At 50.2% G+C, this 17,735-nt stretch overlaps 1 protein-coding gene across 1 annotated transcript; it reads left to right on the forward strand.

Moving 5' to 3' along the window:
- The first annotated feature begins 957 nt into the window (after positions 1 to 957).
- On the forward strand, positions 958 to 17,162 carry LSM12 (LSM12 homolog). Its single transcript, XM_059726884.1, has 5 exons — positions 958 to 1,178; positions 2,893 to 3,026; positions 13,380 to 13,489; positions 14,684 to 14,810; positions 15,433 to 17,162. The coding sequence occupies exons 1-5, from the start codon at positions 1,058 to 1,060 to the stop codon at positions 15,523 to 15,525; spliced, it is 585 nt and encodes a 194-aa protein (XP_059582867.1). The 5' UTR covers positions 958 to 1,057; the 3' UTR covers positions 15,526 to 17,162.
- Positions 17,163 to 17,735: the final 573 nt, after the last annotated feature.

Genomic DNA, 17,735 nt, shown 5'->3' on the forward strand with positions numbered 1-17,735 from the left:
TACAGCTGGGCCAACTGGGGGCTGCCTTGTACTGCCCCGAACAGGGGTAGATTGAAGCAAATAGCTGGTCATTGGCAATCCCTGGTTTCAAGGATGATCTCTACCACCACGGCTCCCCGACGGGTGCAGAGGTGACCGCTAGGGAATCCAGGCCCAACCCCACGCCCAACAGGTTCCATTCCCTTCATCCCGGCAGCCTCCCAGCACAGAGGGGAAGGCCACACTTGACCTTTCTGATATCTTTAATGGAAGTAAAGTGGCTTCCTCCCCTCTTTTGGGCACTGGTACCTTCCCTCCCCAGCCTTGCATCTCGAGAAGCACTAAAGCCCTCCCTCTGCAGTTCGCCTGCCTTTCATCAGCAGGACCAAACACCCTCTCAGCTGCTGCCTCCCACAGGGAAACGAAGCCCTTTCTCGGCACTTCACGGGCAACTCAAGGGGATGTTATAGGGGTCACTGCGAGGCGCTTTCAGCAGAGCAGCAGCATGCGGGTGGGTTCCTCCGCTCAAGGTGCGAGCGGCGCCTTCCCTTCTGCGTCCGGCCTTTGGGACCAGGGCGCTGCTCTGCTTCCCCAGGGGCTGCCTGCCCCCCGGGCCTTTGTGCCCCACGGTTTTCCTTCTAAACGGGAGGTGGGGGCGAAGAGCCCTTGTGCGAGAGGTTGGCAACTAACACCCGCTGCGGTGGCTGCGATGCCCGGGTCCTGGCTCTCCCCGTGCTGCAGGGAGGGGCACCATCCCCATCCTCTCCAGCGCAGCCTCTCCTCTCGCCCCCCCAAGGTCACGCTGTCTCTAGGCACGAGCGGCTCCGCTCCCGGCCCCGCCCCTGGCCCCGCCCCCAGCCACATCCCGCCCGCTTCCGCCCCGCCCTTGCCCGCAGCGCCCCATGCTCCACGGTCGGCCCCGCCCCCGTGCGTGATGACGCGCCGGCGCGGCGCGGCGCGGTGACGCAGCGGCGCGCCGCCTGGCCCCGCCCCGCCGCGCCTGGCGTGGGGCTCCCTGTGGCTGCTGGTGGCTGAGCCGCGCGAGCCGAGCCCGGCCGCCGCGCTGGGCCCAGACAAGATGGCGGCCCCGGGCGAGTACTTCAGTGTGGGCAGCCAGGTGTCCTGCCGCACGTGCCAGGAGCAGCGGCTGCAGGGCGAGGTCGTGGCCTTCGACTACCCCAGCAAGATGCTTGCGCTCAGTATCCTGCCGCGCCGCGCCGCGCCGGGGCCCGGGCAGGGCCGCGCCGGGCTGGGGCTGCCTTTGCCGCGGGGCCGGCGGGGGGCCCGGTGGGGTGGGGGGAGCGCGGCCCAGCGGGGCAAGGAGGCTTCCGGGAGCAGGGGCTACTCGGCTGTGGGCCCTGCCCGGGCGGCTCCCGGCTGCGGGGGGCTCTGGCGAGGGCGCCACCCGTGGGCCCGGAGCAACCCTCTCTCCCCCTGCCCACGGGCACACGTGCCCCCTGCCCTGCCTGGGTGCTGCTCGCCAGGGCCCAGCCGCGCTCGAGCCGGGGAGCAGTGGGGGACGGGCTCTGCGCTGGTCGTGGGACGGCCTTTCTGGGTGAAGGGGAGCGAGGCTGAGTGCTGGGCAGGGCTCACAAGGGGCCAGCTCCGCAGCTCCCTGGGGAGAGCAGCTGGGTCCGGCTACTGGTAGGGGTTATGGGTTAGGCTCTGGTCCTTTAGAGGAAAGGGGATGTGCTGTGTACGTGGGGCACTGGCCTGCGAGGTGCTTCCCTAGGTTTGTCCCCATTTCCCACCCCCAGGTGTCTCTCTGTTGGAGAGTTTTGGCAGGTGAGCTTCTCATACCAGCGTTCGTTTGGTCCAGCAGGCTGACTCCTGAGTCCCTGTTTTGTACGGTGCTGTGCGTCTTGGCGGTGCATGGGAGGGGGGAAAGCCTGGCCTCAAAACGTCTCCTTCCAGGAGGAGAGAACTGTTGTACCAGACCCATATGCTTAATGCATGCAGTCTCTTCACACTAGCAAGCCTAACATCTCTGTAGCCTAGATGCGTTTCCTGCTTACTCTAGCAGACAGATGAAGGAGTGGAGGACTAACTATTCCTCTTCATCAAGAACAGATTGCGCAGGAATTAATGTCAGTTCTATAAAGGTTTTTCTGGGGGTGGTAAACTGTTTTCTGATTTACACTTTCTTGTCATGCTGGCAATACCAAACTGCTGCAAACGCATTTAGGGTTTGTTATGCTAGCTGCATTGAATGGGATGGCCTCTTCCTTGGGCCTTCAGAGTTTGCCATGAAGTGATTCTTATATGCTCGACTAGTGTTAGCGGAGCAGCTTGTGCGCAGGTAGCATCTGTATACCTGCAGCGTTCCCTTAGTCAATTCTTGGCCTAGGCATTGTTTACATGGGGAAAGGTGTTCTGGAATAAGCAAGGGGAAATGCTTAATAAAGCACAGTAGCTATTCTGGCCAACTTCCCCATGTAGGCAAGCCTGCGCTGACTGATGCTTTGTGATGGAGGCTGGGCTTTCCCTACTCACAGGAAAACATGACAGGAGTATGTCTAAACTTCCGTGACTAGACTGGACTAAGGTCTCTCCTCAAAACTGTACAGTGTCCCAGATTGTGTTGTAATTATAACTTGTTAGGAAAAACAATTCCTGTCTGTTATAGTCCCGTGCCCTCCCCCCCCCCCCCCCCCCAAAAAAAAAAAAAAAAAAGAAAGAAAAAGAATGGTAGTAGCAACTGAGCTTCAGTACCTGTTGCCAGCACTGTTTCTGACTCTTACTGTTGACTGTGCACAGGATTGGATAGGAGGTTGGATGGTTATTTGCTAAAAAACCTGATGCTTCTACTGATTTATTTCCTAAATAGCTCAATAGCGCTCCTTGCCAGTGCTCTTTTTAGACATGTTAAATACCTCTGCCTGCGTTTGTTTTCCTTAATGTTTTTTTCTCCAGAATGTCCTTCTTCCAGTGGAAAGCCCAACCATGCAGATATCCTGCTTGTAAACTTACAGTATGTTTCAGAAGTGGAAATAATTAATGACCGCACGGAAACCCCTCCTCCTCTAGCTTCACTCAATGTTAGCAAGGTAAGAACCTTTTCTCTATTGCATTTTTGAATTTATTGATTCACAGGAAGGGGCGACTGCTCCAGTGACTGCTAACGCTGTTGCTACCTTTTGAGTTGGGTGCATTTTCTACTGTTATAATAGCCTCCTTTGAATGATGCTTAGTTGACATGGCTTGGTTATGAACTTAAATCTGATCTTCTGTTTTGGTTTTGTTCCTTCTTGTGTGTCCTATGGCACTCCGTCATACCAGAATGCTTCTGTGTTAGTGGGTAGACTGGACATCTTTTTGCTAAGTGATTATTCAGGCCTGAAGTGGAGGTCTAGGACGGGAGGGTTTTCAAGGTGACTTTGCTCAGACAACGAAGCTCATAAGTTACGTTGTGTGAATGAAAATGCGAATGTCCAGTTTACCTTCTGGCCTTGTTTAACTGGTTCAAATGCTTATTGAAATGCATTCTGGAGCATGTGTGTTTGAGTAATGCCAGAGAAAGGAATACGTTCTCCATTTCTTTAGTTTGGTTTATAAGGGAACCTATGGAAGACAGACTGCAGTCTGTAGTTTGGCTTGCTGGTGGCTCTGCGTAGCTATGTTCTTGGTGCTGGCCATCATTCTTGTCTGGTGGATGGGGTCAGATTTATCTCAGTGCCACACTTCCTTTACCCTGGGGTGCTGGACAGTAGTTTGCATTTCATGCTGTGCACAAAGCACTCTTGGGTCCTATTTACACTGTGCAAACTCAAGGTAATGTTGTTTTCCACATGTTTTTGCTATGGAGACCCTCTCTTGTACTAAGCATTCTCAATTGTGCCCCAGCGTTGTGCTCTTTAACTGCTGGAGCTGCAATTTGGGACCCTTACACAGTCAGCTTTAAGCTCTGAGGCCCCACTGTGGGGAATTACTCTCTTGTAATTGGCTCCACAATTCATTGAGTTTTTGTAGTGCACATAGCTGTTTTCCAAGCTGGTGAGTGAATGTGAGTTGGCATCTTTGAGTGTTAAACACTAAGTGTGAATGAAGGCTTCCTATTTCAGAACCTTGGTGAGTGTTTAATGCCTTATATGCATGCAGTGCTTTTAATTTAACAGAGCTACAGCTGTGTAGATCTCTGCCTCTTGCAGGCATCCCAAGATCTCTGTTAGAAAGTAACATAGTGCTGGCAGCACAGTGGGAAGTGAAAAGTAAGAGGGAATATAGGCAGATCACAATCCTCTGAGCTGGAGTTCAGCTAGGGCTAATGTTCATAGCCTAATATAAAAGTGCAAGAGGCTCTGCAGTGATCATGGAGCGTCAGGACCTCAGCCTAAACTTCTAGCGGAAAGAAAGTGCCATCGTTAGCAAAGTATCTCCTTGCAGAGCTGTGCACTCATTACTTAGCTTGTTATCTGCTGTGCCTGCCAGCCCCTCTGCCTGAAGCACATGAGTGTTTGGGAAGTGGCTTCTCCAAGAACTGATTTGACAAAATATGCTAGAGCAGTCTTTTGGTTTCTCTTTGGCAATGACACTAGTAGAAGGAAATGGTCAAGAATAGGCTTAATGTTTTGAGCAGTTCCTTCCCCACTTCTGTTTTCTTTATTCCTTCTTCAGCTGGTTCCTGTGGAATCGGAAGGTTCCTGCTATGGCTAACAGCTCGCGATTCCTACAGGAGAGGGTGCAAGCCTGGAAAGCCATGGGATAGCACATTGTCTCAGAGTTCTTCATGTAATTTCCCCTCGAAAATACCACTTCTGGCTTCCTGGTAATGCAGTCTGAGAAACTGAAAGAGAAAGTAGCCTGTGCAGTCAGATAATGTCCAGGACCTCCAATTTCCGTGTGCTACTTGGGCTGTGGGAACTGAGGGGAAGGACTAGTTAGCTCTGTGGGTGCTGGCCTTCCAGTATAAAGCTTTTAAATACTGTGTACTAGTGCCAGAGATGGTAACTGGAGTGGTGGGTTGATGTACCTTTTAGCTGTGTGTCACCGTGTGAGGGAGAACATTGAGAAGGGTGTGGTTGTTGCTTTAACAAAATTTACAGGGACTGGAGGGGAGAGTTCTCTGTAGGGATGGGCTTTTCAGGCTTCTCTGGCCAGGCAGTGGTAATTTCCAGTGCAGGCAGTCCTGTGCGCTGGTTAGCATTCTCAGTGAAGCGTTACCCCTTCAGTACACAAGCCATCCGCTGTCAGGTATCATGGCGCGGTGTCTAGGTATCACAGACTTTCTCCCCAAACATCAGTATCATGCTTGTGCAGACTAATTTTTACCTCGCAAACTTGGATTATCATGTTGACAGAGGTATCAAATGACACAATTGCTGTAAAGATGTAATTACACCTTGTAATTGCATCAGTTGCTGTAACTGAAATGCTGTGGGTAGGTGCAGCAGGCATACAAGACTGGCTGGCTACTGGAGAAATGGCTGGCTGCGTACTGCACTTTAAAGCATATTAGCATAACCTTGTATAACTAAATACTTGGGTCTAGCCTTTGTGGCAGCATGAAGGTTTGTAGGAAGTTGGTGCAGACAAAACAAATTAAATTGCTCTCCACTAGTGATTTCAAGTGGGCAGGTACATCTGTATTCCATAATAGCCCAGGATCTTTCCCTTTACTGAGGCAGTGGCAACATTTAACAGAGTTATGCTTTTGAAGGCCAGGGAAGGAAACTTGCTTCTAGGCAGTGAAATAGTTAGACTTCATAAGACAGTCTTGTTTGGAGAGATGTATTATGATAGGTTGGGTTACAAGTAGGCATTTGTAGCACCTTGAGACCCTGCTGTGCTGGGTGCTGTATGTGTAATTGACAGTCCCAGACAAAAAATTTGCTGTCCCTGGAGATAGTTAACTGGATTAGTGAATTTAATGTTAGAGCAAGGGGACTTATGTATGAGGTTGGAAGCAGAGAGAGGAGCCATTTAAGTGTGGCCAAAGAAGCATTTGCCTCAAGTAGGGATGGTAAGGTGTGAATGGAGTATATGAGGGTGTGGAAAACAAGTAAGTGTGTTGCAGGTACATGTCTGAGGCAGCTGGAGGAGAGGAAATCTTACCTGTAGTATAAATGAAAGTGCTCTAGGAAGAGGCTGACACTGGAGAAAGGCTTTTGTTAGGGCACAGGGTGAAAACCAGGAGGGACCACTTCTGACCATGGTAGATGGCTAGAAGGCAGAGGCTACTGCATATGCTGCTTCAGGGAAGTTCTTGCTACTGTATCTGTGGGTGTGGACAGACATAATAGTATACTGTTAAAAGCTGTTCCTTTTGAACTTTCTGCTCCTATACCAGTATAAGTAGAGCTAAATTCTGCTGTGACTTTAAATGTCTTTTGTTCAGGTTTGACATTACAACGGTTGAGCTCATTTCTACCAATGTCTCCGTGGTACAGAGACAGAATAATGGGTGACTTCTGAGCAGCAAGTCTCTCTGCCCACTCCCCTTTTGAAATGGTTTAGTGAACCCTATCTATACCCTGAGACAGCTGTGGCATGGATATAGAAAGATAATGGGAGAACTAAAGTTAAGTAGAGATTCACTCAAGGCACGGCTGAACTTGGGTGGCTTTCTGGTGGCAGTGATGGACACAGGTAGATGTTGTGAAAAGGATCTGAAGTGAGAACTGCATCCTTTACTCTCAGAAGCACAGTAAAGGAGTTTGAGGAGAAGAGTGGGGAATAGAAAAGATTTGCTTACCCAGGCTCGCTAGTAAATTTGTTTTGTCTCTAGGTCAGGTTCTGACAGCCGGCATGGGATGTGGTGGACCCCAGTCACAAGCTGTACATTTTGCCCAGATGCAGCTAAAGCTCGAGCAGTGAGATGCTCTCTGTAGGGGGTGGATGGAGGTCTAGTAGAGGTGGTGCCTTCACAAAAAACCAAAGCTGTGGGTTGAGAAGTGGCTTCAAAGAACAGGGGCTTTTTAGCCCCTGATGTCTGTTAGCCCCGTATTCAGTCCTTGCATGACCTTTGTGCCTCCAGTGAGATCTCAGTTCTTTTCTGCTGACTCTAGCTCTCCATGGTCCGTGCCACAGGCTGTGGCCATCTGATTGCCCCAGGAATCAGTCACTTCAGTGAAATGCTAGCGACAGATTGGTCATCCTGCTCTGAATGAGTCTTATTAGTAATTGCTTTGGTACATGAGCTGATGGCACTGTTGTGTGCCATACCCCCATTCTGCCATTCTGAGATGGGATGCTTAGGGCCATTGGCGATGTGTAGGGGTTGCATGTGCACCCTCTGAGATGTCAGGGGGTGCACCGCCAAAGTGCCACTGATGCTGCTGGCGGTACCTGCGGACAGTTGCTGCTTGCCGCCCCCCCCCCCCCCCACTGCCGTCACTGCTGGTGGCCTCTGCAGGCAGTCCCCGGTTGCCGCTGCCCGCCGCCAACACTGCCGGCAGCATCTGCGGGTAGTTGCTGGCTGCTGGTCGGCGCTTGCCTGCCCTGCCCCCCCAACGCTGCCATGGTTGCCTGCGGGAGTTTGCCACTTGCTGTGCCCCCCCAGCCTCCAGGGGCATGCGTCATTCATGCCTAGGGCCAAAGACCTAGTGGTTTATGTTGCCACTTAAGAACTTGTGGGGGAGGAAGGGGTCTTGGGCTTGTAGGAAGTCGCTCCCTTTTTTTTAGCCTTGCCTGTATTGGTATCATTCATATGTGCGTGAATAGGGAAGGGAAGGGAAGTGACTCATTCATTCATAGAATTGTTGCACAAGGTGCATATTTGCATCAGTTTACTAGCAGACTAAGTAACAAGTTCAGCTGCTTGCTAGTGAGGTTGGGGGGGGAACTGCACAGTGTATCTGAGGGAGGAGCCAGAGCCAAAGGAAAGCAGCTATTTTGAAGGCTTGGATTGGAAACCATGTAACAAAGGGTATGGTCCTGGCCAATTAACTCTCCTTCCATGGCCAGCAGCAAGGAGCAAGTGCAGCATGTCCTATTCAGCTCTTGCCTTGCTCAGTAAAGACTTGCAGATTAGGATCTTGGCACGTGGCTTAGTGAATCTGCTGGAGTTGCAGGGAAACTTGACATTGTTTTTAGCCTTGTTGTCTAAGGGTGAATACATCAGTGTGGTTGAGGCTTGGTGCTAAAACCATCTGGCTTGCTCCAGGTCCCACTGGGTAGGAGGAATAAACTGCTATGCATGGGTGATGGGGATGCCTGGAACGGCCTGTGGGTGTGCAGTCATGCTTACTCTGACTTACAGTGCTTTGCACTCCTTTGGCCCCAGAAAGGTCACTGGGCTCATCGTGCAAAGTTTCTTAGTGAGATGCTCTCTGCATCGCATGTAACCGACTGTCTGTGTCCAATGCCCTGGGCTGTACCATTCCTGCTCCTCGCTGCCTTCCCTATTAAGGGCAGGGCCTTCTCAGTCTTGCCTTGGTCACACAAATACATTCTTGACTCTCTCCTGGCTTTTGCACATCAAGCCCCTGATGAGGCAAGACTTTTCTGACCCAGCTGCTGTGTTCATTTGCATGCTGAGGCCTGATAGAAGTGAATAGCATCAAAGCCGGACAGAGCCCGTTTAAGTCCTGGGCCGTTGCAGTGCAGGGGAGCCTTCTGCTAAATGCTGAGCAGACCTTCCAAAGGCAAGAAGCTGGGAACAGATGGCTTCCTGGTGTGAAATAAAAGCTCTGCCCCATGAGGTGCACTTCAGTGAGCCCAAAGCCCATTTGCTCTCAGCTCAGTCTTGCAGCTTCAGTGAGGGATGTTACAGGTCTAGCCCCTCCATGAGCCAGACACTGCTAGTTACCACTGTCAAGTCAGGGCATCTGAGGTTGCAGAACAACTTTCATGGTCATCTAGAGCCATGTACACCAGACTGTTCTGTAGAGAGCTGTATTTAAACATAGCACTTCTCTGGCCAGGGCGCCTTCCCCTTGCCTCCCTCTGCCACCATGCACGCAAACACTTTTACTGGTTGGGGAAAAGTGTTAGCAGCAGCCATGGCAAAAGATGGTTGTTAGTTCAGTGACTGATGCTGGGTTAAGTTACCAGGGAAAAAATGTGGAAGTGAGTCTTATAATCGGGCTTCAGAGAGATTTAGCTCTTGGCAAAAGTGTTCTTGAAAGAGATCTCCTGACAGTGCTCCTTCAGAGCCAGGCAGCCGCTTGTTTTTTGCCAGAAGGGCTGCTTGTGAGCCAGAGAGAGGCTTTTCCTTCTCCTATCCTTCTGGTATGACTTCTCAATTGTTCAGTGAAACATTCAGGAGCACATGAGAAGCAAGCAAAGCAGCGTTGCAGCACAACTCATTCAGCTAAGAGCAGAAATCAGGCACAACAGACTGGAGGTTTTTTTGACTGGCATTTCTTCTCTTTTTGGGTGGAGTGATGTGTCGTTTATTAGTATAGTTTACAGCTATGTCCTAAAACTATGAGGAGTTTGGGATTTTTATACTGGGGAGGGGAGGGAGAGGGAATCTTCCTCTGTGGCTGGATGAAATCTACTGTTTTCAGCTAGCTAGGGAGAGTCTGCTGGGATGTTTGAGAAAGCATTGCTATTGGATGTGATGGTCTTTCACAGCATCTGGTGAAGTGAGTTACAGCTCACAAAGGCTTGAGCTACAATACATGCATACACACACTTCAGTTAGTCTATAACAGTGGTTCTCAACCTTTTTAGGCTCAAGGCTGTAGAGAAATAGGGCAGTCTTTTCTGTTGCAAAGAACTCAGAAAGACCACAACTATGGGGGTCTATGTCAAATTTTTTATTTTTGTCTTGTGAATCATGTTAACATGACTAACAGTGCTAATGTTGTGTGGCATCTCACAGCACCCTTGAAATTATCTCAAGGCACTCCACAGTGCTGTGGCATCCTGATTTGAGACTTACTGGTCTATAAGGTACAAATCAACCCTGCCGCTTTCTTAACTTCAGACTAGCATGGCTAACTGTGTCGCTCCACTCATGTGATGTTCTGTCATGGGAGTGTTTCCGTGTTCACTAGGGTGTAGTCAAAATGTAACTTTACCCCTGTCACCCATTCAATCAGCAGAGAATGGATGCATCTGTGGGGGTTTCTTTCACTTTGATATGGTGGATCCTAGTTTGTTTATTGATAGGGTCCTTTACAGACATCCTAGTTAATCACTAGTGCTGGTCCTGTTGAAGGGAATCAAGCTCAGGACTCTCTCTAGTTTCTACTCCTGAAACCTCCTCTGAACCCTTTGCCCTCTTCTTAATTGTCCCTTTGAGGTTTAGAGGGCAGGGGACTTCCTTTTGTTGTAGGGATTTTCCTTGTGACTGATTGGAACAGCTTTGTTTCTTAAAATATGCCTGAATCTGCTTTTTCCATAAAAAGTTTGAACACCTTCTCAGTTGCCTCTCACCCTGCCATGATCTCCTCTAGTCAGAGCTGCTGACCTCAAGTTTTGTGGGGCTCACCCCAATAGTGCTACTTCTGAACGTGGTGGTAGTTGGGTTTTTTTTTTAATGCTGGTTGCAGATGGCCATTATAAAAGGCAAGCTAATCTTGTGGCAGACTGACTCTTGGTCATGTGTCATGATGTATGTGTTGGAGGGCCTTAGCTATCTCTATAAAATGCTTAATAGCCCTGGTTGGATATAGGTGTATTGGTGACACTTGCCAACACCTGTTTCATGACCAGAGCTCTGTTCAGCAGCAACTGAAAGAAATATGTGGTGTACTTTTGTTGTAAAACACTTTGCTAGCAGTAAGGCCTTGCCTTCCCAGGGGCAGTAGACCAGCATAACTATTCAGATTATAATTTAGCACGGGGGTGGGCAAAATATGGCCCACAGGCCAGATTCAGCCCTCTAGGCCATTCTCTTTGGCCTGTGGGGCCCTTCCAAAAAATCAATTATTACCAGCCTGCAGCTGCCCCTCTAAAAAGCCAGTGGGAGAAGTGGGCTTTCAGAGCTCATGTGCCATTGGACTGGGCAGGCTCTGTGTCCCCACCTCCATGGGCTTCTGGCACTCCAGCTGGGAGCCTCATGTGGAGGCACTGAGCATGATGGCATGCGAAGACAGCTGGTGAGTGGAGAGGGGAGCTCCTGCCTGCAGTGCTGGGAGCAACATGTGGTGGCATGGAGCCCACTTGGCCCGATGGTGTGTGGACCGGGAGCCAGGGGGAGTTGCATGCCATCAGGCCAGTTGGTCTCTGCACCACCATGTGTGGCTTTCTGCTTGAGTGCTGGAAGCCCCATGTGGAAGCATGGAGCTGGCCTGGCCCGATGGTACATGCCTCCCACCTGCAGTGTTGGGAGCCTCATATGCTGGCATGGAGCCAGCCTGTTCCATGCCAGCTCCGTGCCACCATGTGCAGCCCCTGGGACTCGACTAGAGCTGTGTGCTGCTGGGAGGCTCTGCCTGCCATGGGCTATGAGCACCTCAAGGGCCTGCTGCTGCCATTGGTGGCAGAGGCTTGCACCAGTGGGGCTTTGCACCTCTATATACACTATACAAATGCATGTAAGTCGGGACAAAATATTTTTGAAATAAAATTAAAATATGTTATAGTAGATGTATGATTTGTTTTTTTTCCAATTCCAAGATGGCAAACCCCCATCCAAAAAAGAGTACTTTTGGGGGGGTGAGGGGATGGACTTCTGGTGGCAAAGGTCAGGGATTTAAGGGTGGGACTTTCAGTCCCAAGGTGGCAATCAGGTCAGGGTTACCCTTGCAGCCCTCAAGAGCTCAGTAAAAGTTGTTAAGTAGCCCTCCAGCCAAAATAATTGCCCACCTCTGATTTAGCTGCTCAGGACTAACTTTCCCTGCATGGATGTCATATTGTGCAATGCATGACTTTATTCCCAAATACTCTACTTCATGAACGGAACAGCTGATTTTTGGATGAGTGTGGGGGGCCTTATTTCATTGGTGTTGGACCTGAGGTTTGGAGGGAAGCCCATACAGATGCATCCCAAGTGTATTTCCAGACCCTTGCCTGCAGTTGATTGGCTCTGTTGCCTGCAGTACAACATATAGTAGAAGTAATATTTTAAGGACCTCAAGGAGAGGGCGGTCACATCTCCATTTGAAAACTTACATTTAGTGGGGCTGAACCCTTCTGTTCTCATGGACACCACATGCCCCTTTAGCGCTTAATCGTGATGGCCATATAACATAGTATGATCCTTGCCCAAAAGATCTTGCAGTAGCTTCATGCTAGAACTAATGCAACCCAAGGCACTTGGTGCCAATCTGAACTCCAGGCTAAGGCAGTGCTGCTTTCACGGCCATAGCCTTGAGGCCTTTCTGCTGGAGCCATGCTCCAACTGCTCTGAACTACAAATGTGGGAAGATCAATGAGAGATGCAGCTAGAGGTGCACCAATACATAGGTCCCATATCAGATTGGCACCGATATAGGGAGAATTGACTGTATCGGAAATCGGCTTTTTTTGTCTGATGTGGCTGATTAATGTGGCCAATAAATGCCCGGTGCATGGGCACAGCTGCAGCATACATGCTGCCAGGAGCACAGCCTGGCAGCTTGGAGACCAGTTTGTTGTGGGGGAAGGGATGGGGCGGGGGGTGGGAGGGGGCAGATTTGAGGCCCCCACAGTGAGAGAGGGAGTGGGGTTGGAGCAGGTGCTGCACAGCCAGAGCAGGGTGGCTCATCCAGGGGGTGGGGGGGTGGGGGTGGCTTCTGCTGCTGCGCACACCCTGAGAGGGGCTTGTGCTCCCGGATCTGTGCACGAGGAGGGTTGTAGCTGTGGGCTGGGGCTGAGGGCTGTGTCGGGCTCATCCTGGTGGGGGCTGGGTCAGGTTGTGCTGTGCCTGGGGCAGGCAGTGGTGGCGCTGGGAGCAGAGCTATGGGGAGCTATGGCAAATTTTGAGGTGGCTGTAGCCTTCTTCCAGCGCCGCCACTGCTGCCTGCCCTGAGCATAGCCTGGCCCAGCCCCCTACCAGGAAGAGTCTGGTGCAGCCCCAGCCCACAGCAGCATCCTGCCCTCACCCTGTGTATAAATTTGGGGGCATGCTCCAATGCCCTCCCAGGGTGCATGCAAGAGCGGGAGCCACCCCTGCACCCCCTGGATGAGCTGTTCGTGGCTCTGTGCTGTGCCCTGCCCCAGCTGAGCAGCGCCTGCCCCCAGCCCTGCTCCCTCCCTCACTGTGGAGGCCTTCCCCCATACTAGACTTACCAGCCGGACACTGCTTTCCAAGCTGCCTGGCTGCATATCGGAATCGGATTGATATCGGCTGATATGGCTCCCTAAAAATGGGCCATCAGCATCAGCCCAAAAAATCTCTGTCAGTGCACCCCTACATACAATGGCTGTAATTTCTATGACTGTTCCCCTCTTCATGGCAAGAGGTTCTGCTGTGGAGCATGTTCCACCCATTGTCTTACCCCTTGTTGCTATGTGTCTCCCACTCGGGATTTTTATTTTGTTGTGGCTGGAAATCACTAATGCTGCCCGTCTGTTTCCCTCCCCTCCAGCTTGCCAACAAAGCACGGACAGAGAAGGAAGAGAAGCTGAGCCAGGCATATGCAATTAGTGCTGGTGTCTCTCTGGAGGGACAGCAGCTTTTTCAGACTATACATAAGACGTAAGTTTGGCTTTTTTAGGGGGAGGGGTATCTGCTCTCTCCCCTTTTCCAAAGCAGCCTCCGTGACTATGTTCCTACCTCTTCTACAGCTGAGTGGGTTCTTTCAAGAAGCCTTGGAAAGCGCTCCTCTTCCTGGCTTCCTTGGTGCAGTTGGTCCCAACTTCTAGCAAGCGTCACAGTTGATGCTCCAGGCTCTTTTTTTCTGTGCTTAACTCAAGTCCGTGTCTTCTGCTGTTGACTTGCCCCATCGCTCTTGTGCACTCTGTTTTTCACGGGACCTCAGCTGTGGCAGACTCCACTGGCCAAACAGAGTGCATCTCTTCCCAGAGCTGTTGCTTCTCCCTTTCCATTGGACTTCAGCTTGCACAGATTTAACCCACTGCTGCTCTCTAAGATGGAGTTGGGGTGGAAATGGCCCCGTGGGATGTAGCCCCACCACCTTTCCTTACATCCTTTAATTAGTGCAAAATGATTAGCATCTTGTCACTGTACTGTTTCATACAGTCACCTGGCTTCTGGCATGCTGAAACTATAGCCTTGTGAGCTATCGTGCCACTTGGCTGCATTGTCAAGGATTTGGATTAGCAGTTGTGCCACCTCACGGCACAAGCTAGTGTTATGGGTACATGGGAGAGTTCTTTTGCTTCTGATGCAGTCAGTCAGATCCTGAAGCTCATCAGAGTGTGATGAATGTTCCCTAGAGGTTTGCACCTCTCTAGCCTGAGGAGCAACTTGTAACTGAGAAGTCCTACTGCAGCATCCAAGTCTACCACAGTAGTTGTGAGTGATGTACGCATCTTGCTGCTAGACGCCTCTTTCATCAAGACATCAGTTCCAGTAATCCTTCCCTGGAGGTGCCAGCTGTAACATCAGTACCATTCTGGCTGCTGGTCAAACCATGCCTTCAAGCCTAATTAACAGGGGTGGGGGCGGGGGGGTTGGATTGCTGCAATCTGATTTCAGGTCTTCTGCAGCCAGTAAGCAGTTGACAGGCCCATCAGAATCCCCGAAAGGGGAGGTCTCATGGGATGGGGAGAGTGGGCAACAAAGAGCCCAGTAAAATGGCTTGACTTCTGCCAACTCCACCTGGCTTGCTGGCAGCAGTTTGTACTCTGCAGTAGTGGGTGGGTATGGATGCTTATCAAGCGACTGGCTTTGCGACTAAAACTCTTGACCTGTTTGTGCCCATTTCAGCATTAAAGACTGTAAATGGCAAGAGAAGAACATAGTTGTGATGGAAGAAGTTGTTATTGCTCCTCCATACCAAGTGGAAAACTGTAAAGGCAAAGAGGGAAGTGCGCTGAGTCATGTACGCAAAATAGTAAGTAGCACCTTGTCTACATGCCTGCTCTGCCCCAGGAGTCTCTGTCCACTTCTTGGGACTGCTAAAGAGAAATGGTGCACTCTGTCAATGAGATGGCTGTTGTGTATTCACCTCCATCTCCCTGCCTTATTGATATGAGTAAGCTGTCAGCCGGGGAAGACTGTTCCAGGGTCGGTCAACTCCAGTGCCAGTACAATCACCAGCTCCCATCCTCCACGTTAGCAAAGTGTTCGTTGTTTGGAGAGCACTGAGACATGGTCTCACCCCCCTATTCTGAGTGTAACACCACTCAGCCTGCCTCCTGCAAATGCTGTGCCTAGCCAGGCTTGTAGGGCACATCCAGCTGAGTTCTTCCTGTGGTAAATGCCAGCTGGAAGTCTCCATCCTTTGGCAGAAGGGCATTCAGCCTGTGTGTCTTTGATCACCTTCCTCAGTGCCATCTCCTTAGGTTTGCCTTCTGCTCACTCACATGAGCCTGTGGTGACTAGAAATGTTGTCCTGCAGCTAAGGACATGCCACTATTTTGGTCTTTCTCCCGTCCCTCCATCCTGATGAAACATGCTGTTGAATTAAAACCTGACACCATTGATTCATCTTCATTCTCTTCTGCCTTGTCCAGGTTGAGAAACATTTTAGAGATGTGGAAAGCCAAAAGGTAATGCAACGTTCACAAGCACAGCAAACACAGAAGGAAAGCACCCTGTTGTCCTGAGTCTGGCCCCTACCACTCACTGGGGGGTTCTTCCAAGATCCAGCAGAAGATGAGATTGACTTCTTCAAAGAAGGCCGGGGTGGGGGCGGGCAGGGGTTATATTTTATTTCCTGTGGGCTCTCTAATGGAGAGCTCGCCAATTCCAAACTTTAGACTTTAAAACAAACAAACAAAAGAGAGAATAATTTAAAAGATCATCCATTACTTGACTAACAGACTTTCTTTTTGTCCGCCATGTTTTCTCCTAGGACAGTCAGACTTTGTTAGTTTTATTTTTGAATTTCTTTCCTCTCTGTCACCCTGCAAAAATACCTTGCTTCCCCTTTTATTTTTACAAAGGGGGTCCATCATTCCCGTTCCCCCCTCCTCCCACTTCCTTCTATAATGTAGGAGAATTTCACCCCACGGCGCCCTTCTAAAAATAAAAATAACAAGCTGACTGCGGTAACTGAATCGGGACCTTCTGTGACCGGCGCGGTCTCGTTTTAATTTTGTTTGCACAGGGCAAGGCTTGAATTAGTCTTATTTTTCTTATCTTTAAATATATATATGAATATATATTAAAATGTTCTTTAAATATTTTTCTGCTTCTAGCAGTTCTCTTCACTGGGATCATGGCAAAAAAAAAAAAAGGCCCATTGACCTCCCTCTCTGTTTGGCCCTAGCATGGCTGGATATTCCAGGTGATGCTAGGGAGAACTTGAACCCAGGAAGTTTGTGGGGAAGCAAGAGAGTCAAGGAAATGATAGCACCTCCCTGAGCTCCAGATCTCTCTTCCCCCTGGGTTCTCATTTCTTCCTGTGAAGTGTACCCAGACTTGGGAAGAGAGACAGGCAGGAGGAAGGATGCAGGGTACTGCTGCCAGGAGTTTCTGTTCTGACCCCTGCATTGTAGTACTGCCCTGTCCCCTGCAGGCCAGAAGCTCCAGGGCTGCATTGGCATCCTCTCCTGCATTGCACAGGTGTGCGCAGAGGATGCGAGTGAATAGTGTTCGGGCGTGTGCCTTAAACGGTTTGCACGATCCAAATGGACTTGCACTCGGCCCTTCAACGTCCGGGCAAAGTTAGCTAACTTCCAGGGCCCTTATGAACTGAGCCACCTGCCTGCACATGCCTCTGGAGACGGTCTTGGAGAGGCTGCAGTGCTCCACTGGTTGAGAGAGTGCTGTGGCTTCTCTCCTACCCAACCCTGGGAGTCTTCAGCTGTGGCTTTGGCTCACTTTAATTGTGTGTCACACCCAGATGGTACTAATGGAATGAAATGCCAGCTGGATTGACACCCGTGCTGTATGGGCGACTGTGGCTGTTGGCTAATGGCAAGCTCAGTGTGACTTTGGGAAGCAGTGAAGGAGCCCCTGAGTCGTGCTTCCTCCCTAAGTAGGTGGGCATGGGGACCAGCTAAGCAAGTCAGTGTCTCTCCCTCTCTCTCTCTCTCTCTCTTTCTCTTTCCTTTTTTTTGCCATGATCTTTCCCTTTTTACCTATTTTTTTTCTTTTTGTTTTGTTTTTGTTTTTTGTTTTAAAATAAATGGATCAAAATTTAAATAATTCAAGCCCTGCCTTAAAAAAAAAAAAAAATGGAAAATTTTTTAGTATTGTTTAGCAAAACAATAAAACCCAAAATTTTTTTAACCATCAATTGTGTCTGCATCTGTGGGTTTGTCTACTCACAGCAGGGGGCTGGAGCCAGGGCTTGGGGGGTGAGAGAGTCCTGCATCCTTCTTGGCTGCAAGGGACTCTTCTGTGTGGGCTGAACTGACTCTCTGCTTGGTTTACTGATGACAAAACTGTATTCAAAATCCCTCCTCAGTGGAGGCAGGACCTTGGTGTGGAGTCTCAGGTGCCTGGGTTCCCACGCAGTATGAACAATGCAATCTAACCACAGATGAGAACATCTGCCTTGGTGTAAGTACTTGGTGGCATGGTGCTTGGGTGGAACAGCCAGAAAAGCTGCTGATCCCTGCCCTTGGCACTGACTTGCATCTATGTTATGTGGCAGGGCTGCTGGGAGGGCAGCCCAGAGTTCACAGACATACCTGTGCAATTCTAAACAGGTAAAGAAGATTGGCTGTGCCCAGTACTGGCCCAACAAATTGGGTAAGTTAACGGCTTTTGTGGGTGGAGGAGGAATGTGGGTTTTTTGTTTTTTTTAAATCCTTATTGTGGAGAGGCCATGGTTTCAGTTTAATGAATAACCGTGGAACAAGAACAG

This window comes from Alligator mississippiensis, chromosome 4 (genome assembly GCF_030867095.1).
Source record: "Alligator mississippiensis isolate rAllMis1 chromosome 4, rAllMis1, whole genome shotgun sequence".
NCBI classification, from domain to species: domain Eukaryota; kingdom Metazoa; phylum Chordata; order Crocodylia; family Alligatoridae; genus Alligator; species Alligator mississippiensis.